Below are 21,654 nucleotides of genomic sequence, written 5' to 3' on the forward strand. Positions count from 1 at the left end.
CTGAACACGGTTGGACCTTTTAAGTCAACGTTAACATTTTTTCTATCCTCCAGCGCCCTCTGTTGTTCACTCGGTGTAATCACACACTATGACACCAATAACTTTTCACTGACGACGGATGAAAACAAAGGGGAAACAAAGTAAACATAAACGACCAAAATTCAATATACGAAAATATACGGAAAGGGTTTGCTTTATGCCATGAAGTAAAGTGATAAACAGAGAGTCTTGTAAACCACAACCATTTCAATAAACGTCTTACGATGTTGTTTGAGTTTTGAAACTAGTTTTGAAATCAACCAGAACATTTCAAAACCATGTGCCCGTCTGAAAGAAAAAGAAACAAACACACAACCACGCTTGTATCATCAACTTGTGACAGGCGATCCGCCATGTTCTTAGTAGGAGATTCATGGAATAAGGAAGTGGGCCCTCCTTACAGCAGGGCTGCAGAGGTGAGGGAGTGGCCACCTGCCACCTTCTTGCTCAATCCACGGAGTGTGACACAAACTGTGAGGCCCGGACTCCTCGTGAGGAATAACACTTTCTGTCAAGAGGATTTCAGTCAGAATCAGGTAAGACTTTAAATATAAAAAATGTTTATGTTTATTTCAGTTTCACTTCGCCTCTTTTATGGTAAGGTGAGCTTAATGACTTATTGCAACTAAGAGGAGCAGCTGCTATAGGCCCACATTTATAGACGTTAATGATATAAACAGAAAGGCCTGCATTCAGACGCTGACATGATCCTTAATGTCCCGATGTTTGCTTCAACTGGTTACAAACAACATGTGTTTTCCCCTTTAAAGTAGTTTTTATTCCTTGTGGGACGGTGCGGAGTGTGAAACTTGGCTTTGAGGCTTGCAATACTTGCATTTTCACAATGTGAAGTACAAACAATGTGAAGTACAAACTGCCATTTTCTCCCAGAGAGAAAACTTTCTTCATTATCAAAGCATGTCTGTGCAGGTGAAGCAGCAGCCAGCCACATTCCAGTGCCTGGGGTCATGACGTTGCAATATGCAGACCCTCAACACAGCAGTGTTTAGAGAGCAGGCCTGTCTGTGGATGTCTGCCTGTGTTGACAGGCACCTACCAGAAAAAGAAGCTTCAGTGTAATTGCTGCATTAAAAAAACAAACAAAAAAAAAACATAATTTATGGTGTAACTTGGTCTTTATCAGAGAAGAAGTAGCCCTTTTCACACGGTTTAATGATGAGTCATCAATACCTCAAAACAGTTCGTTTACTAAGCACCAGATTTATATCTTGAAAACTTCCTTTTCCTAAATTACATTTGAAATGAAAACATATTCTGATAAAAATTTAAATTGGTAATGTCGCATGGCTTTAATATGATTTCTGAGAATAGATTGCTGATGGTTTTCCTATAATGTCATTACACAGAAACACTGTGTGATAACACTGTCAGCGGCGCATGTCATGACAGTGACCGTGCCTTTTCCACTGCACCACTGTGCAGTTTACTTAAGCAGCACTTATCAGTCAGAGATGAACATGTGTAGGACCAGCGCCGGATTTTTGAGGTCGATACTGATCTTGATATATCTGCTGATGGTAAGTTTCTGTTTGTGACCAAGATACATAATGAGTTGGATATTTTATAAATGAAAAATAAACTTCTCTGGGTTTTCTGGTGAAACAAACTGTTTCTAAATGACCCCAAACAATTTGTCTGTCCGGCTGTAAAAGGAACCGTGTGAGTGGACTGAATATCATCAGGACCATAGCCTTTGTTGCATGATAGTCCGGCATTAACAACAGAGTTGCACATTTAAAAGGTCATTACATAAAGAAACGTCTGACCTCTTTATTGTGGTTCTGTTGTGACGCTTTGACACTTGTGGTTTATTGTGGTAGATTTTTTTTCACACATTTTCCCAAGGTGTGTGCAGTGGGAATTGTTGCTCCTACAGAAAACTGTATTGCGGATGACGCTAGTGTTTCTACACAGACTCCTCTCAGGTCTCTCAGCTGCAGCCTTGTTGACGTTTGTTGCCTCTCCACTGTGGAATTTCATTCTCATTTGTCACTATCTCTCACCCAGTATCACCCCCTGCCATTCACTCTCGGACATCGCAGCGGTACACGGTGTCCATGTCGAGCAAAACACAAGAGTTTAGAAACAGAAGAATGACAAACAGTAATTTGCATTTAATCTGGATAAATATTCATATCTTTGTGTCCTGCTGCAGCGTTTGTTGTGGCTGAGTGTTGAAAGAGTTTGTTCACTCTACCTCCGGCACAGTTTGGGATAAAAATCTCCCTGGGGAAGGAACAGTTGTTACCATAACAACTCAAGTGCCAGCATGACAGTGTGTGAGAGAAGCAACAACACTGTCGCTTTTATTCACTTACAAAACCTAGAGTGCTGTTAAAAACAAGCAGAAGAAAGGACTTCATGGCTGTCAGTGTTTTTAATTGGAAGCTTTTTTTTTTTTCAGTGTGTTTTTTTGTGCCTCATATTTATTTAGTTTTTGCTGGAGCTCTGCCTGACAAGACTCCCCTGCTTAGAAAGTAATTGGTAGACTCCTGTCCTACAAAATTACAGTATTAGCGTGGCTTGATTTAGCGGAACAGGTTCAGTGTAGTCACAAGATGAAATGAAATGATCGCATTCAAAACACGAGAGCACCTGGACTGGGTGTTGTTTAAAAAATCGACTTTGAAACCATTTTTTTCCTACAAAGCTCTTTTGTTATATTTAACAAAGAATGTGAAATTCAAAAATATTAAATGTCTAAACACAAGCAGAGAATACAGTCTAAATTTAGACTTAAATATGATTGATAGAATGTCATATATACTCGTAAATATGGCAACAAGTCTGAGCAGTCACGTAAGGGGCTGCTTTATTGATTAATCTGCTGATTACTTTTGCGATTAATCACTTACCGGTAATTCTTCGGTTTACAAAATGTCAGGGAATAGTTAAAAAATGTCCATCATGATTTCCAAAAAGTGCAGCTGAGTGACCAAAACCTTTAAACTGTTGATTTAACAACAAAATAGTTGCCAATAAATTTTCTGTCAATCTGCTGATGGATCAATTGATTAATTGTTACAGCTGTAATTTGATGGTAACATGTTTTGACATTTTGGTGTGTACCTAACTGAGATTTGTTACACCAGACTAGATCCAGCCCTTTGCTATACTCTATATGTCCCATTGTTCTGCATTTTAGTGTTTAAGTGTTTAAGACTAAAACTAGACAACAAAAAAAAGTCCCACACACTCGTTACCTGAACTGGACGAGAGGTCACAGGGATTCAACAGTGAAAGCTTCACCTCAACCAAAGTTATTTATGGCGTCCTTCATCATTCAGACCTTTTTCTTTCCTTTCCCTCCTCAGTTTGTTCTCTGTTGTTGTTCCACATAGTTGTTTTCAGCCCTTCACTATTACATCTACTGCACCGTTTATCTTTATCTGTCATTTCCCTCAGAGGTCCACTGTGAGACATGCAAAATATTTTTGGCACAGCAGATTTTACAGTCTCTGTAATGCACACATGTCTCTATGTTTACTCGTTGTTTCTTCCACGTCAGCCAAGGAATGTATTTATATCCAGTCCTCCACACACTTTAATCCCTGGACGTTTTTTTTCTTACTTGGCAATCGTCTTAAACTTCACCCTCTCCTCAATCATGTCAGGCCTTCCACACCCAGGTGATGGTGCAACATGCCGGTGCGCTACACACTCATCTTCTCTCTCTTTTCCTTACTGTCTTTCTCTCTATACACACACACACACACACACACACACACACACACACACACGCACACACACACTTGCACACAAACACTTACACACACACATACACACACTTACACACACACACACACACTTACACACAAACACACCCACATGCAGCCCTGCTGGGGAATTCATGGCCTCAGGCTAACAAAACACAACCCTGTCCAACAGCGACGGAAAACCCAGAGAGAAACTAACACAGCTCAGCTCCCTCACAGCGGACTAACAGCGAGGAGCCCCATTTACGAGGAAACATGTTGTGACAGCTAAAAGGCACTTTACTGACGGACACTGCTGTGAGGTGGGTAAGTGGGAGAAATCTCGAAGTCACAACTGGGTGTGTTGTAAAGGCAGCTTTTAAGTATTTAGCTCTCTCTCATATATGTCCTCAGATTTTTGATTAACAGAGCAGAAAGTTAAGATGAGGGGCGCAGAGTCAGACGGATGGTTGGGTTTGTAAGGTGAGAGCTGCTCTGGGTGTCTTTTCCTGACTTTATATTTGTTGCATCAGTTGGTTGCTGCCTTTTATTCAGTATCAGATGTCACCTTAAAGCTCTATCAAAGCGTGTGCAGGGTTTCAGCTTTTCCACCTTTACTGAAGACGTTTGAATCGACTGTTTCCTGGTGTTTAGTTGTGGCTGTGTGCTGGAGTTTTCTTTTTCGTGATGTTTACTATCCATCACCATGTTTGTTTAAACCCTAAGTGGTTGGAGCAGACTCTCCTGTTGCCCGTTGCTGCACAGTAAATATGTAGATGTTAGCCGGTTAGCGGAGCTTCGCACGAAGAGGGGGAAGCTGCTCGGCCCACTCTGTCCGAATGTAACAAAATCCACATACTGGCACATTTAAAGCTTCCCATGTAAAAAATCTTGTTTGTTCAGTCAATTACAAAAAGGAAGTGTAAAACAACCTCACAGTCACTGCACTCAGCCAAGAAACAGTCAGACACTACTGGTCAAAAGTTTTACAATGCCTCCATTTTTTATTTATTTTTTATTGATATTTTTGTAGTTTAATACCTCAGTGTTTCTTAAATTAAAACAAACAAATAGGATCAACTGTTTAACTAACTTTCATCTACATTTTGCCTCAGGCAACGGCTCTTGTAAAAGGTGAACTGACTGCACTTATATAGCGCTTTCCCAGTCTTAGTGACCACTCAAAGCGCTTTACACTACAAGCCCCATTCACAAACTCACACAGCATTTATCCACCACACACACACACACACCAACGACACATCAGAGGCAATTTGCGGTTCAGTATCTTGCCTAAGGACACTTCGACCTGGAGGAGCCAGGAATCGAACCACTGACCATCCCATTTGTGGACGACCTGCTCTACCTCCTGAGCCAGAGCCCCTCATGGTGTTTTTCCCCCACAATATACTTGAAGTTTGCTTTGCTTTCATCTTCTGTCCAGTTCAGCCCAAACCAGCTCCATGGGGTTTAAGTCTGGAGACCTGTCCTTTTGGCTCATTATCTTACTCTGACCAACCACTCTGTCTTACTGCCTCTTTCTCACCATCATAATATAAATACACAGTAGGCTACTACTTCCTGCAGGACAGTGCTGTCCTAGTAATGCATCAGAGTGTGTAGTAACACAGTTGATCCCCACACAGCCTTTTGTACAGACAGAGGGTTTGTAAGTCATCAACACGAGTTGGGAAACCTGGAGGGATTGTTTGCACTAACTTTCAGGGATTCATTTACTTCCATTGCTGCAGGAAAGCTAACCAATTTCTGAGTCGCTGTAAAAGGTCTGTTTTCTATGAAATTTACATTTGTCGGCGAGCGTTACAGGTGCTGATAGGCAGCCATTGTTTCCAGTCTTTATGCTAAGCTAAGCTAACGTAGCCTGGCTTTAGTTTGATATTGAACAGACCAGCATGAGACTGATCAATCTTCTCATTTAACTCTTGCCAATAAAGCGAGTAAGTAAGTGTTTCCAAACAATTTCTTTTCATTCGGAGTCATTCTCACCTCAGTCCTGCGTGTCGGACAAATCAACAGAGGTTGCATAAGTGCCCTGAGCTATGCGGTTGGTTAGTAATCACTCTGCCATTCACTGTAGTTTGGTTTCCGGTGAGTGTCGTCTCAGTTTACTAAATTTTCTTTTCTCGTGTAACCTGCGGACGGTTAGTTTCCCACATGCTGTCGCTCCCACATTGTGTTTTCAGCAGATATCTATTGAAATTTCACCTGTATTTGCCTTTGCAGTGGAAAAAAAGAGAAACGTTAAGGAGTTTCTCCCTGTCGATATTGATGATAGAACTCACTGTCACTGTTCTATGAAACACACAGGCCCTCACTTGAGGGAGGAATGTAATCGGCGGATCTCAGAATGAAATGATGTGAGTCAGACACCACATGGCACAAGATCACAGCATGAATTTGAAGAGTAGCATGACTCTCATACTATGCTGTAGCAAGTCACAGAGTGGCGTGTACAGACAGTAGTGTCATCACAGGCCTTCCCTCAATACACTGGATACATTCGAATCTCTGTTTCACCTGGATTTCAATTTTAAAAAGAGGCTTGAGTTTAAATAAAATAAACTCTCCTCACCCTTTTAGGTCGCCTACTATGGTTGACACTATCAAAATATTACTATTCACATAACATCTAAATTCCAATCTTTTTCCTTTGTCTGTCGGCAGGATGTTGTGGTTATGATGGTGCCAACCCAATCTTGAAAATGTACGAGGTGATGTCCAGTGACACCCTGTCCTGGAAGGTGGCCAGTCCAAGACAAAGTGGCACCGAGTCCAGCCCCGAATCACAGTTCGCTGGCGACGGAGGGCCCGTCAAGATCCTCAAGGTGTGCTTCTGCACCAACAACAACCTGGGCAAGAACTTCAAGCTGGTCAAATGTGATAGCTCCTGGCAGATTAGGGTGAGTCGTCTTCAAAATATGGGGAAGGGAGTTGACGTGTCAGAGGACTGTGATTAAAGGGGGGATTTAGTTTATCTTGGATGATTTTGGTAACAAATCAAAGATCTGTCAAGTTTGAAGCATGTGGTTCTTGTTGGTACCTGAGCTGGAGAAGAAGTTGTTTTGTCTTCCTTAAGCTGTCGATGAATTCTCGGCAAAAAAAAACATATTGGAAGTGCTTTGTCTCATGTCTGTCCACCACAGAGTGTAATATTTGGCGAGGGTGACTATAAATCCATGATAAAAATTTAAATGAGGACCTTTGGACTTTGCTCATTGCATCTGTTTCAGGCCATCATTCGTTCGATCCTGGTGAGCGGTCGACTGGGGCCGAACATCAAACATACGGGATCCTACGGTCTCCTGCTGAAACACTTGAAGTCTGAAGAACTTCACTGGCTGCATCCGGATCTGACTGTGGGAGAGGTAGAACAACGCTACGAGAGCCATCATGTGGAAGCTGAGTGGAGGTACAGACGGATTATTAGGATCCATGATTTCTTCTTCTATAGTTTGAATGATATGAGACATATTTACAGCGTGTGAAATTAAAACACTGCATTTGATGAACTGCGCTGGTTTTTTCTTGATTACAGGTACGACCTACGTATCAGATACGTTCCTGTCAATTTCCTGGAAAAATTCACAGATGACAGATCTACATTGCTGTATTTTTACCAACAGGTAACAAACTACAGTGTATTTTATTTTATTATTTATTTATTTTTTTTAAACTTTTTGGCTGTTGTAGATCAATAGATATCTGGCAGTAAGAAGTGTTCTCACACTGCACTGACCAGTAGAGGGATGACTTTTTCCCAGACTGGTTTTGTGTTGGTAATGTTTGGGTTTCTGTAGGTGGCACTCCTTTTTATTAACACATCTACATGTAATAATGATACAATATAATAATAAAACCTTTAGCTCTATAATTATTAATAATAATAATCAGAAAAATAAACCATCACTCCCAGTCATGCTTCTGACAAAAATGAAGTGGGTGTATAAAGAAAAAAAAATATATATATATCATACATTTCAATTTTGCCATCATATCCAAATTATTTTCGTAATAGTGTAATAGTTCAGTGTTACTGGAGTATATGTCGGTATATCTGATTTCTCTGTTTAACTTTACGACAGGTGCGTAGTGATTACATGCAGTATCATGCCAGTAAAGTCAGCGACGGGATGGCACTGCAGCTCGGTTGCTTGGAGATCAGGTGAGTCTCTGCATTCTTTTGCGCTTGCTGATTAAACAATGTCATTCCGCTTGTTTGAGAGTGATAAGGGTGAGGTGATTGAGTTTGTTAGTTTTATGCTGCACTAACCTGCTTTGTTTTTACTGTGTTTCTACAGGAGGTTCTATAAAGACATGAATGCAAAAGGTCTAGAAAAGAAGTCTAACTTTGAGCTGCTAGAGTAAGTTTTTATTTTCTCTTAACTTTATTTCTTTGATGATGAAATGAAATGAACCTAGTGTTTATTAAATGTTATAAATGCCTGATAGCAACTTTACAATCCATTTTTGACATTAGGAACATTGTGATGTGTTCATCTTGCAGCAATATTCATGTCTTTGATTCCTCTATCTTCCTGTTTTTCTTTCTATGTGTCTTTACAAATGAAGAAAAGAAGTGGGCCTGGACCTGTTCTTTCCTCCACAACTGATCAACAGCATGAAGGTAAACTATCCTATCCTTAGGGGGGGGGGGGGTCTACAACCTGCAACGTTGTCAATTTTGTGCATCTTTTTCAAAAAAGCACCTAGCAACTTTTTTGGACAAACTTTAGCTACTTTCCATCGAAGTAGCAAGAGGAACATCTCTGTGTCGGGTCTGTTCAGTGAGAAGCAGAGAGGTGGAACAGCACCTTGTTCCCCAGACAGACGCTGTTTTCACACGTGGTCCCTTTCAGGCTTCAAAACGAACTCAGTGCGATTCGTCAGCATTTTTTACGCATATGTGAACACTCCAAATGAACCCAGACACCTCTGAAGTGAACCGAATATATCGTATATTCTAGTACAGTAGTATGAGTTGTGGTAGAATATACACTGTCTACTGTGCACTCTACACTATATAGAGAATATACTAGATTGCGGTACTGATTTAACTAAATTAGTAAAACAATATTACTAATTTAAAGCTACCCATAATCCAAAGCAGTAAAGGTCTGAGAGATCTAGAGGATCTATGGTGGGAACAAAAAGAGGACTGAGGCTCCATCGGAGCTGAAGTGAACCATAAAGAGAACGGAGTCCTTTTTCAAATTAACTCACAATGAGAAAAAAAAACAAAAAAGGAACTGAGTGTCTTTTCTGTCGGTCCACTTTAACAGGACTGAGTTTGGTTCCTTTTTTAAAGACGACGATGTGTGAAAACATCCGAAGTTGCTTCTAGCTTTCTCTCTGAGTGATCATCACAGTCGTTCACTTTTGTCCATTGTGATTTTATCGGACGACGCTGCGGTTATTAAATCTGGTTAACTAGTCTTAATGTGCCGCGTTTCAGTCACTATTTCATACTAGTTCCATTGTCTGACAACAGACATAGAAAAACATGTAAATGAGAAAAGCATCTGCATTAAAACACTGTAATGTGAGCGCAGAGAGTAACGGATAAAGGGTTCCACAACAATTTTCAACCCAATTACACCGACCGTACGTGATTCAGACATGTGCTAAATCTTGACCTAGTCTTGTGTTTCGTCATTTCAAATGTCCCTGTTGTGATCCAGTCGAAGCAGCTACGGAAGCTGATTCAGCAGACGTTTCAACAGTACGCCACACTCAAGGAGGACGACTGCATGGTCAGGTTTTTTGAGACCCTCAAAGATTTCGTCAACTTCGATGAAGAGGTCTTCCCGTGTGAACTAGTGGTGAGTGACAACATCACGTTCAGCCTGTTACTGACACTGATGCGCTCTTCCTCTAAATCCTGTCATAGTTGTTATTGTGGATTTAGGCGCTCCAAACAGGGATTTTACTCTTGTTCATATTAATGTTACAAACATTAAGGGCTCTGTTTTTCATGCCAGTGCAAGGCCCGAGATGCGGTGTTTGAGTTTGGCTGAAGTTTCAATTTATCATGCCACAATAAGTCTCAACATAAAGATGAAGCGGGCAAATATTTCTTTATCAGAACGTCAGCAATCATTTTTACATGTAAAACGTATCAATCCAGATTAAATTAAACACTAAAAGTATTTTCAGAAATTAAGAGCACAATATAAAAAAAGAAAAAAGACTGCATTGGCATTGAACTGCTTTCACTGTAAATATGGCACTACGGTGGTATTTAACAGCAGATGGTTCTGAAGCATTGTATGATAAATACACCAACGCACACCGAAAACACGATGATCATAATTTCTTCAGGAGACATCATCTGCTCCTGGCGGTAAATCTGAGCTGCTGTATTCATATTTTAACATCCCAGACAACAAGAAGTTTCCTCTGAGGAAAGCTCCCTACTGTGTTCCCAGTCTGTTGTGACGACAGGGAGCATGCTGTGTTTTAAGGGGATGAAAGAAGGGGAATGTGATTGGCCACGGTGCTCACAACCTCTAACATGCCCTACTATAATTTATGATAATGTAATCTTTCGGACCCTGCCCCGCTTCCAAGTGCTCTTGGCCATGAAAATACCTGAGTAGATTTTGATGCACTGGGCAGGGAGTGTTTGACTGAGCCCCGCGCAGACGGATCCACGAGCACAGGGCCTTAAATCATTCTCATTTGTCAACAGCAAGGTTGGAGCCTGTCAGTGGAGTTGGTCATCGGCGGGCGAGGCATTCGCCAACGCACACATAAGAATTCAGCGGTAAGCGTGGTGAAGATTTAAGTATTTCTTCCATCATACAGAACACTGTGGTGTTATATATGTGTTTTGCCTTGTTCTAGGATTCTTGTTAAATGATTAGTTGGGGCTTCTTGGGAAGAACAACAATTTGCTTTTTTGTAAGATGAGAGGAGATGAGAGTTAGATGAGAAGATTGATCTCATGTCTAGATGTTACAAATTAAGCCAGCAGCCGGTTAGATCTGTGGTTTTTATCCTGCAGTACAGCCTCCGCTCATTTTAGCAGAGGTTACAGAGCATAAAGCTTAACAAAAAAGACATGAAACAGCGGGAAACAGCTAGCCTGGCTCTGTCCAAAAGTAATAAAATCCACCTTACAACACCTCTAAAGCTCACTGATTAACAGCTACTTCTTGAAGTCTCGCTGGTTGTCTGGCAACTGCTCCTGGTCTGGCACGTAACCGCTCCGTAAAATCACCACTTGTTGTTTTTACATTCAATTTTTTGTGCAGATTAGTATTATTTCAGTATTAGAAGTTGTGGTAGTCGGATTTTTGTTATCCGTCTTTATGCTAAGCTAAGCTAAGCTAACTCATAGCGCTTCATATTTAGCATACAGTTATGAGAGTGACATCAATTTTCTCATCTAACTCTTGGTAAGTAAGTGAAGGAGCGTACTTCCTAAAATGTTCAACTGTCATCACCATCAAAGTATCAACATATCATTTTTGATACTGACAGTTCGGTGGGATAAACGAAAGGAAACCTGCCACACCACCTTATCGTGTCTAGACATGTTTTGCAGAGACATCTCTTGACATTGTCCACAGCCATCAGTGGATACGACATCATTATGTATCTCACACAGTATTACAAATGTAATCAGCCCCATCTTCATTTAACGTATTGCATTCCTTCTCTTTTGTGCCTCAGGCTGTGTTTCTTGCCGACTTCAAACAGATCAAGAAAGTACAATGCTTATCTCAGAGCGACGGCAAGGCTCTCCTAAACCTCGAGATAGAGGGGGCCAGACAAGTGAGTACCACAACAACACAATCCACGTATTATACAATATTTCTTCATACAGTGTTGAAAATAGCCAGTAAGAGTTAGAGAGGGAATGATTGCACAGGAAATGTAATATGTGCCTCCATTGTCCTTTTTTTCCTCTTTCTGATAGCGCCTATCGATCAACGTGGTCACAGTCCCTATGGCGGAAAACATGATGGACCTTATTGATGGATACTGCCGCTTGGAAAACAAAACAGATGATACTGTTATCTACCGACCAAATAAAGGTGCGTATGACTCAGCTACTTCCCCTGTTATTTTCTTAACACCACTGTGATTGAAACATAGTTGGAAGACTTAAAAGCTTAATTAGAGTCTTTTGAGAAATGTATAATTTAAACTTTACTGGAATTATCTTATCTAATTTCTATCCTAGATGCTAATCCACGAAGTTCCCTCCCTGAGATTCCCACAGGGTGAGTGGATTTTGACTGTTTTATAACTTTGAATGATTTGTGCCTCATTGTAGCTGCAGAGTCCAAGCTGTACTCATTCCCTTTGGTTGTAATATGAAATGAAAAGTAATTTATTGATGAGAGGGACTGTTTTATTGAATCATGCTGTCAGCGCTCTGAGGAGCCATAACTTGTATATTTATGATCGGGGCTTCCTCTCATTCTGTCTTTTTTTCTCTGGAGCAGCAGAGACACCAGCTCGGTCAGACACAGTATGGGTGAGCTGACAGTTTTCATAGTATTACATAACCTCCATTGTACAACACAGCACGGTCTTAATTACCAGCCAAATGTGTCTGTAATTGTCCCGCAAAAAATATATTGAGGGAGGTACTGAAGTTCTTTCTCTTGTATTTGCAGGGTCAGATATCTACTGTGAAATTCTTGATGAAAGGCCGAAATCAGGTTTGTCCAAAGATGGTGTTCATGTATTTTGCAGAATAAGACTTATCGTATAAACTCACTTTTGAGCTTCAACAAATGTTGTTCTCTATTAGTGAAGTATGGGATTGACCGAAATGACATCGTTCTTGGCCGGATTCTCGGTGAGGGGTTTTTTGGGGAAGTCTATGATGGATTTTACAAAAAACCTGTAAGTGTATTTTACGTATGTATATATAGACTATATATTTTATGTATGTATATATAACTTTCTATATAGCTATGTATGTATGTATATATATGTGTATATATATATATATATATATATATATGTGTCAATACTAACAGCAATAAGGGATTAAAAACTGTAAGGTTATCTCTAACGCAGTTGTACTATAGACTAGACAATATTCACTTTAATGATACAAACAGGGTTATGTCCACTGCTGTTTACATAATTAATCTTATTAAATCCCATTCAAATGTTTACAGAATCAATGTCTCTTTGTTTGTTGATTGAACAGGATGGAGACAGGATCAATGTGGCAGTGAAAACCTGCAAAGACTGCTCACCCGATGTGATGGAGAAGTTCATGAGTGAAGCAGGTAAAGTGTAGAAAATAACAGGGTGGCATTAGTTACTGTAACTTTGAGAGTTACAAACATTAAAATTTGTGAACTCTGTGGATTTTCCAGTGATCATGAAGAACCTGGACCATCCTCACATCGTCAAACTGATTGGGATCATAGAGGAGGATCCTGTGTGGATTGTCATGGAGCTCTATCAGCACGGAGAGGTTAGTGTCAGCCACGATTTTCATGATATATTTTATTTGATTTCAATCATAATTGAACTGATGTGTTTTAGTTTAAGAGGGCATCAACTGGATTGACATAAAAAAAGGGAACTACAGCTCACTGAAGTCGTCTGACATGTCCACAAGCAACATGAGTCATGACTGATTTTGGTGCAGTTACATGTATTTGCATTTCTGTGCCGATGTAGTTTTCCTGTCCTAACTTAAAAATTGACGTTGTTGCAGCTTGGAAACTACTTGACTCAGAACAAGAACAATCTGACAAATACAACTCTGGTGCTGTTCAGCCTGCAGATCTGCAAAGCCCTGGTCTACCTGGAAGGGGTCAACCTGGTACACAGGTGAAAGAATATTTTCTCTTTGTATTCAGGCAGTGATGATACTGACACTGTTCAGCTGAGTTCAGTCCATTCAACTGACAAATGTAGAAAAGTGCTTTCTTATATTTTTGTGTTTTAGTAGATTAACAGAGCAATATTACAGGCAACTATGACATTTTTATGAAAGGTCACTAGACTATGTATTTGTGAATATGTCACTTACTCGCATCATTATACAAGAAACAACTAATGAATCTTGAAACTACTGTGTACAAGAACCCAGCCACAAAACTACAGGCAAGACAACAAGTCCATTTAAAGTTTGCAAGACAGACAAAGGCATTATGACAAGATAAGAAAATCAAGGCAGTGTAAAAAAAAAAGAGATAAATATGAGTTAAAAAGAATACAATGAAATAGAAGATAAAATAAATGACAGTTACAGTGCATAAATAGCCACAAATTTCATTTTGAAATTTTATGTTTATTATAAACCTGACTATCAGGCATCCTCAGATGTTATGGAGAGAGCCAAGGCCATATATTACTCTGCTTGTAATGGTCTGTTTTCTTCAGATGGGAGTACAGTAATAGGTTTTTCACAAATTATATAAATTAGGCCTTTTGGCGCTGCTATGAAAAGAAAAAACAGTTTTTGTGATTCTTCAGTCTGTTATATTCTGGGATTGAAATACAATATGTTGTTAAAAATAATTTGATAATTCTGAAATCTGGTCAGTTATCTTGTGATCACCATGAGATACTGGACTCAATCAAAATTCGGGATGTAGGCAGCGATGGTCTGGAACCAGGAAAAAAAAAAGTCAATGGAAAACCTTTTATTTAAAGTTGAAATATTTATACTAAACAACATTACAGTTGACTTGAGATGACAGAAAACCTCGTTTCGCTTGTCGTTTCTGCAGAACATTATCAAAAGGTTTCAGGCAGCAAAGCAGCCACTCGAAGATTCAATCTCCTGTGAAGTGGAAACACAGACAAAGAAAATTAGGTTTTTGCCTGCGTGGAAAATGTTAAAATTCCTTTTGTATTCTGCTTGTTATTGCAGTGCTTCAGTAACCAAGAAGCAAATTTAGCTCAGTCAGTGAGGGCTAATGGCTATTTTAGACACTCTGCTCCACCGATAACAGACTCCATCATGTTGCAGCATTTGCATTAATCACATTGTGTATATGTCATCTCCACCTGTTCCTACATAAAGTTGAACCTTTCTTCCTGTGCTGTTGGTGTCTTCTCACAGAGACATCGCAGTTAGGAACGTGCTAGTTGCCAGTCCAGACAGTGTGAAGCTCGGAGACTTCGGTCTGTCGAGGTACATCGAGGATGAGGAATACTACAAAGGTAACAGAGGAAAACTAGGAGAATAAAAGCTGATTTGATTACACATTAAACTGTCAGATTAAACAAAATAATATTTGAAAGAGATAAATAGACAGATAGATTTCAAAATAACTTACAGGAAAAGGTTTGCATAAAAGAAAACGGTGACCACATTTTACCACATTAACAACTGCACGCTCATGGCTGTTTTGCTGAGAAATTTTCATTTGCATAACTGAAAAATTCTCATTATTTATGAAACATGCATGTCTGTTGTTGTGAAATTCCAAACTAAAACACTCTTGGCACAAACAGAAGGTCTGACACAAAGTTATGCATAAAATATAATAGGTTTAAACAAATCTGAGAAAAATGATTCAGTTGCCAATTTTTAAAAAGGTTTCTCTTTATATTCCTTTTCAAAAAGGTTGTTGGAAAAATACTAACGTCTCCTATTTCTCTGCAGCATCTGTTACTCGGTTGCCCATCAAGTGGATGGCCCCGGAATCCATCAACTTCAGACGTTTCACAACGTCCAGTGATGTGTGGATGTTCGGTGAGCCGCGGATTGACCTACAACAGCTTAGTTTGGTGCAAAGAACGAACATGACACTCGTATGTGGCAAAAGACGGGTGGCTGGTTAATCATCAGCCTAAACAAGCGCTGCATGATTTTATGATGTTGTGAGAATTATTTGAACTGATATCACAAATACATTGAGGTCCTCTGTTCGCAAACAAGCCTCAACAGCCTTAATGGTCTTTATTACTCATGACTCATCCCCCGATGCAGTAGTACTTGCCTGAATACAGGAAGGTGGTGACAGGTGGCTATTTGTCTCCCTCTATAGCAGAACATTTCAGGAAAATCGGCAAACAATCGTGTTAATTGATTAATCATTTAGGTCATTTTTCAAGCAGCTTCTCAGTTTTCCTGTTTTTCTTTTGTCTTATGTTACAGTAAACTGAATGTCTTGTTATTTCCCGCCCTTGTTTATTTATAGTTCCATTGAAGTTTCTCTTCAAGTATTTATGGAGAAAAAGTTGCGCGTTGCGTCATCGTCTTGTGTTGGTCCTCATCACCAAACAGACCTCCATGCTGTTGTTTTGTCTTTGCTTGAAATTTTCCTCTGTAGCCCTGTCGCACAATTTCATCATGAAGAATAAATTATGGGGTGATCATGTCTTTTTTTATTGTTTGTATATCTCTGCAGCTGTATGTATGTGGGAGATACTGAGTCGAGGGCAGCAGCCGTTTTTCTGGCTGGAGAACAGAGACGTAATCAACCAACTGGAGCAGGGCATCAGGCTGCCCAAACCAGATGACTGCCCTCCTGCTCTCTACTCACTCATGACCCGCTGCTGGTCCTACGACCCCAGAGAGAGACCCACTTTCACTGAGCTGGTGGTCAAGATCAGGTATTTCTCTATTCATTATGAAAAGAGCTCTCCTCTTACAAAGTGACTGCACGGAATAAAAATGAATGTAGGCTCAGAGAGTCAGGTCATATTTACAAGTTGAATCTTGTGATGACCTTTTGGTCTGCTCCTCCTACTGCTCTGGTTTTCTCCTCAGTATATGACGAAATAACCCACAGCATTTCACATTAATAGATGTTAAGTGTTTTTCTCATCAGTAAATGTTTTGCTATTCTCAATTGTCAGTTTCCTTTGCCTCATAAACAATAAGGACAAAAGCCTCAATGAGATAGTTACACTGATTTGATATGATGTTATTTTACTGTTAATCCAACAACCTTCTCAGAGCTTCTTTGATATAGAAGTTAGGTCCATTCATCGCTGGTTTTTAAGCTGAAAGAATTTAAAAATGAGATAATATATAGAAAATAAAAAATAATATATAAATATTTTATATAACAGGAAAGATGTATCTATTTGAAGTGATTTAGTCCAGTAGGTGAAAAAGCCCATTATGTGTGTGGTTTTTTTGTTGTGCCTCTCTTACAAAGACTAAACTGTCGTCTTAAATCTGTCAGTGACGTCCATAAGATGGAGAAGGAGCAGGAGGTGGAGAGAGAGAGGGACCGAGCACGCTCCACAAAATATTTTGATCCCAAGTTAAACTTCAACGAGCCTCCTCCCAAGGTATGAATCCCTTTCACATTCAGCTAAAAATAGCACACGAATTTAATGCATATGTACATTTAAGAAAAGAAAAAAAAAAGAAAAAATCTTTCTACCTTTACCATAGCCTTCAAGAATGAAACCAGGGCGGTTTGGGAACACGCTCAGCATTGGTCTACACATTCAGGTACAGTATATCAATGTGTCCAAGTAACTCCTCTAAAGTTGCCAGTTTCCTCCAAGATGACAGACTTCACTTTGGGAAAAAAATATATATGATAAAATAAACGTTTGTATGTATGTAATGTGTTTATCCGTGCAGCTGAATGAAGCTTTGTGTGCCAGCTCCCCTGATCTGGCCAGCCCCTGTGAATATCAGTCCCCCGTTGACTCCATGAACACTCTTGCACTGCCAGTCAGGTCCCCACGACGTCGCAGCATGGGGGTAAGACACACTCAGCACTTAGATTAAAGATTTAAGCTTACGGCTGTGTGCTTTCTTCATTGTTCAAATTTAGATAAACCTACAATATTAAAGCATCAAGAGATTAAAGGAAAAAAAAGAGACAAATATTGTGTGGTATTTATCCCCCTATCACATTTCCCTGGTCCTCTTGTAGGAGAACGAGTTTCCCCGAGTGGAGCCAAACAGCAAGGAGGCCGCCCAGCGCCTGTGGCAGAGGGAGAAACGGAATATGCAGGACACTCTCCGTCAGCAGAAGGCGCAGATGATGGAGGATAATAAGTGGCTGCAGAAAAAGGAGAAACTCCTGGTGGGAAACAGAGCATCATTAACTTTTGTCAAACCCTTCTCTGTGTCTCTGTGTGCCCTCGCTCCCGAAATCAACGTGGCCCTGGAGGCTACGCTGAGCGAGGCATCATTAAACAATACCGACCCACCCGTTCGCTCCCGACGCCCCGCTAGTCTTAAATTGAATGTTCCTCTGATCACAGTTCCAAAGAGAGGGTCCACGTCCATATTCTATAAAATGAACCTGCCTGTTTTTTTGCAGGACCCCATGGGACCAGAGGATCCTGCCGGCCCAGCGGTAGGTATCAGTCTGTACACACTCTGATTTCACTCAAAGGAGAAAATTAAAACATATTTAAGCTTGTTGAATTAGAATTTTAAATAATTGAACATAACCAGATGGTTTTTGCAATTATCTTTGGAGGAATATTCTTCTTATTCCGATTGGACAAGTGGCCGGGTGTAGTCAGCATCGTGTCACACAACATGGAGTAGTTTATGTGGTTTTTCAAGATATTTTCAGTGCAGTTAGAAAACATTCATCTAACTAAAACTTCAGCAAAGTAAACCTGATTATTTAAAGAGGAAATCAAAGCAGTGAAAGTGCAATGATGCCAGCGATTAGCGGAAAAGGAAGAACCACTACAACCACTGACCTGTATGTTGGACGATATTAATATATAGTGTTAATTATATTTAATATATGTAAATACACAAAATCGCATAAGAGAAATGTCATGTAAAAATAATGCATGTTTTCCTTTGTCTTCTTCTGATCACAAATATATTAAATGATGCACTTTTTATTTATTTGCAACGATCCAATACAATCGTAAATCAAGTCGCATATCAATGCAATGCATTCATTTTTGATGACAAACTCTGAGAACTCTAGGAAACCAAAAATAAGTAAAAGTTTTAATCACAATGAATAGAATGATTGTTACAGATATACAATATGCAAGGGGATATACAGTAAAACAGTTTAATTAAAAACAAGATTTGTATTTCTATATACTTTTCTCTGTTGGAATATAAATTAAATCTAAAAAGACTTTGGTCTGAAGTTAGTTCTATTTACTCGGATGACCTTTCTGCATTATTGTGTGTTGAATGTCTTTACAGAGACAGTCTGGACAGGGTTTATTTTCTAGTCCTCATGAGGTTTTTCTTTGTCTATTCTTTTCAGTCCCCTGGAGCTGACACAGAGAATGGTGAGTGCTCAAAGAAATTCACATTAAATTAATTCTGGAGACTATTATTTCTCTCTTTGTCCTCCTGACTCCCTTTACTTTCTCTCTGTCTCTTATAACGTTCATCTTTCTGCCTCACAGCACCGCCAGAGAAACCCCCACGGCTCACAGCGCAGGTAATTATACCAGTTCTTTTTTTTTTTTTTTGGATTGTAATATCTTTTTATCTCACTGAAAAGACCATTTAATTTTATCAGCTTTGATTTTTAGATACAAAGAATTTATAATGAACCCAGACATTTGAGAAGTTTAATTACCCCTCAGTTGAAAGGGCACTGATGTCACCAAGCATTTAAAATAGTGTCCAGTTTAAAGTAATGAGGACGAGTATTTTAATCATTTTAAAAAAAGCACATCATTCCCTCTTTCTTAGCCTGCGCCCACAGCTGAACTGGACCGCTCTGATGACAAAGTGTATAAGTCTGTCATGGACTTGGTCAAAGTTGTTGTTCAACTCAAGAATGACATCACTGAACTGCAGCCAGATGAATATATCACCATTGTCAAGGTACAGTGAGACAATTTTCAATTTTTTTTTCTTTTTTTTAAATTTAATTTCTTTACAGTTTGTTCTACAGTTCAGTTCGTCTGTATCGTCTAATTTGAAGGTCGTGAATCAAACACAAACTTCCTGAGTCATGCAGCTGATAATTCTCTGTATTGATCTCTGCCCCCAGTCTGTAGGAATGGCTTTACGAGATCTGATTCGCAATGTGGATGACATACTGCCCACCTTACACGAGTCTGTCAGGACCGAGGTACACTACATCAGCTTCAGCTCGTTTGCTCTGTTTTCTCATCTCTCTGCTTCCTTTCTTTATTGTTTATTGTCTTGTCCCCATGTTTAGTCCCTCTGCTTGTCCCGGAAACAAAAAGAGACAGAACTACCCAAACATGCAAAGAATATATATTTTTTTAATGTTTCCTATTCTGACTGAGGACACTCAAAGTGGGTTTCTACAAATCCAAACATTTAAATTTTTGATAATAATAATATGTAAAGTGTTCAACATATCCCTGTAGAAATCTCGACAAAAAAACTGAACATTTAAAAGCTTCCTAAAGATAGTGTTTTTCTATTTAATTTAACTGCCCTACATTGTTCTTGTGTTCATTTTGTGCACGCCCACTGTAATATTGATGAGAAAATGAATTTAAATCCATTGTTTGTTTACCAGATCGAGGGCACCCAGAAGCTGCTGAACAACGACATGGCGGAGCTGATCAGTAAAATGCGGCTGGCGCAGCAGAACGCCATCACCTCTTTGAAGGAGGAGTGTAAGAAACAGTTGCTGGCTGCAGCGCACACTCTGGCAATGGACAGCAAGAACATGTTGGATGCTGTGGACCAAGCAAGAGTCAGGGCCAACTTAGCTAAGCCTGTGGACCCCTAGTGGACTGTAAAGTGCTCTGGTTCTGTTTACACATTAAGCTTAAATCTGACCTTTTCTCATCAGTCAGACCTAACATTTGCACACAGTTGTTGTGAACAAATCATTGCCAACAGTTGGTGCTGTTGCTGAGCTGTTGCTTCTTTGGACAGTCATCGTGTTGTAATTGTTGTGTTGGTAAATTTAAGTATATAATGGTACAAGTCAGGCCATCGTGGAAGAAGGATGGGAATCCTTACCAAAGTAAATGGGAGATTTATACTACAGTCTACAAATCCCAAGCATCGTGTTAAGGTTGCAGTCAGTCCTTACAAATTTCATTTGATGTAAACTGTTTTCAGTTGTGATTGGTTACTTACTGGTTTAAATATCTGCTCAGAATTTAAAACATCCTTGTAAATATGAAATGTGTCTTATTGGTTTTACTGCAGAAACTCTTTATTCTTTCAAACCTGTCAACAGTAGTGTGTGTGAAATGTGAGCGTGACAAAATGATAAGGAACGTCAGCTAGAAAAAAACGTTTTATATATCTATACTTTCCAGACACATTATGTTAAAATTGTAAGCATTTTATATAAATTATGATGAAGACTTACAATGGTATGGATAATGAACTGTCAGCTAAAGTCTGTTCAACTTGAGTCAAAGGTTGTTGTATTATGTCTGTTATCATTACCATAAAATATGAAATTGTAGCACATAATTCCAATGATATAAAAATAAATATGATGTATACTACTGTACATGAATGCCTGTTCATTGTAGCATACATCCTGTTGATGTTGAGTATCTGTGTCTTTTGCACTGAAATTTGTGACCAAGTATTGATAATAATCTTTCAGTTCTCATTTGGACCCGTTTGGAAAATTCAAGGTGAAATTCCTCAGAAAATCTAATATTTCTGGAAGATTGACAAATTACAAAAAGCTGCTGGGAAGAAAGTAATTGTGCAGATTAAGAACGGAGCAAAGCGCCAAAAGGGAAACGTGGCAGTTATTATAATTCACTCAGCAATGACTAAAGCAAAGGTTACCTAACCTTTAATCTATTTTTTCTAGGTAATAAACACAGTAAAGGCAACACCTGTAAAATAATGTCATGTAATCCCACGCAGCAACACAAATTACCACACAGTTGGTTCAGCTCTTATCTGATGCCGTCTCATCAAAAGGTGATAAGCTTTATAAAGGTCGAACGGCTGTTGTCGCATGATTTTGCACAGTTGTTGCTTTTATTGTGCTCCCTGTTGCACTTTGTTTCTATCAACATT

The 21,654-nt window shown here is 39.4% G+C and overlaps 1 protein-coding gene across 3 annotated transcripts; it reads left to right on the forward strand.

Moving 5' to 3' along the window:
* Positions 1-466: 466 nt before the first annotated feature.
* Positions 467-21,127, forward strand: ptk2bb (protein tyrosine kinase 2 beta, b). Of its 3 annotated transcripts, none has more exons than XM_023403000.2 (31): positions 467-575; positions 6,441-6,676; positions 7,007-7,185; positions 7,312-7,399; positions 7,859-7,938; positions 8,075-8,137; positions 8,346-8,400; positions 9,455-9,595; positions 10,465-10,539; positions 11,451-11,552; positions 11,698-11,815; positions 11,965-12,004; positions 12,230-12,261; positions 12,404-12,448; positions 12,541-12,635; positions 12,949-13,030; positions 13,121-13,221; positions 13,468-13,583; positions 14,824-14,924; positions 15,370-15,459; positions 16,118-16,322; positions 16,901-17,009; positions 17,116-17,175; positions 17,311-17,433; positions 17,609-17,761; positions 18,002-18,037; positions 18,929-18,953; positions 19,074-19,108; positions 19,366-19,500; positions 19,670-19,750; positions 20,171-21,127. In XM_023403000.2, the coding sequence occupies exons 2-31, from the start codon at positions 6,479-6,481 to the stop codon at positions 20,384-20,386; spliced, it is 2,979 nt and encodes a 992-aa protein (XP_023258768.1). In that variant the 5' UTR covers positions 467-575; positions 6,441-6,478; the 3' UTR covers positions 20,387-21,127. The 3 variants fall into 3 exon arrangements, with proteins under 3 accessions (XP_023258768.1, XP_087029258.1, XP_023258769.1); XM_087173132.1 differs by lacking the exon at positions 467-575 and adding an exon at positions 1,494-1,577; XM_023403001.2 differs by lacking the exon at positions 467-575 and adding an exon at positions 3,952-4,078.
* The last annotated feature ends 527 nt before the right edge of the window (positions 21,128-21,654 follow it).

Source organism: Seriola lalandi, unplaced genomic scaffold (genome assembly GCF_002814215.2).
Source record: "Seriola lalandi dorsalis isolate HSWRI2012SDOR001 ecotype SW California unplaced genomic scaffold, Sedor1 jcf7180002054054, whole genome shotgun sequence".
In the NCBI taxonomy this organism is placed as follows: Eukaryota; Metazoa; Chordata; class Actinopteri; order Carangiformes; family Carangidae; genus Seriola; species Seriola lalandi.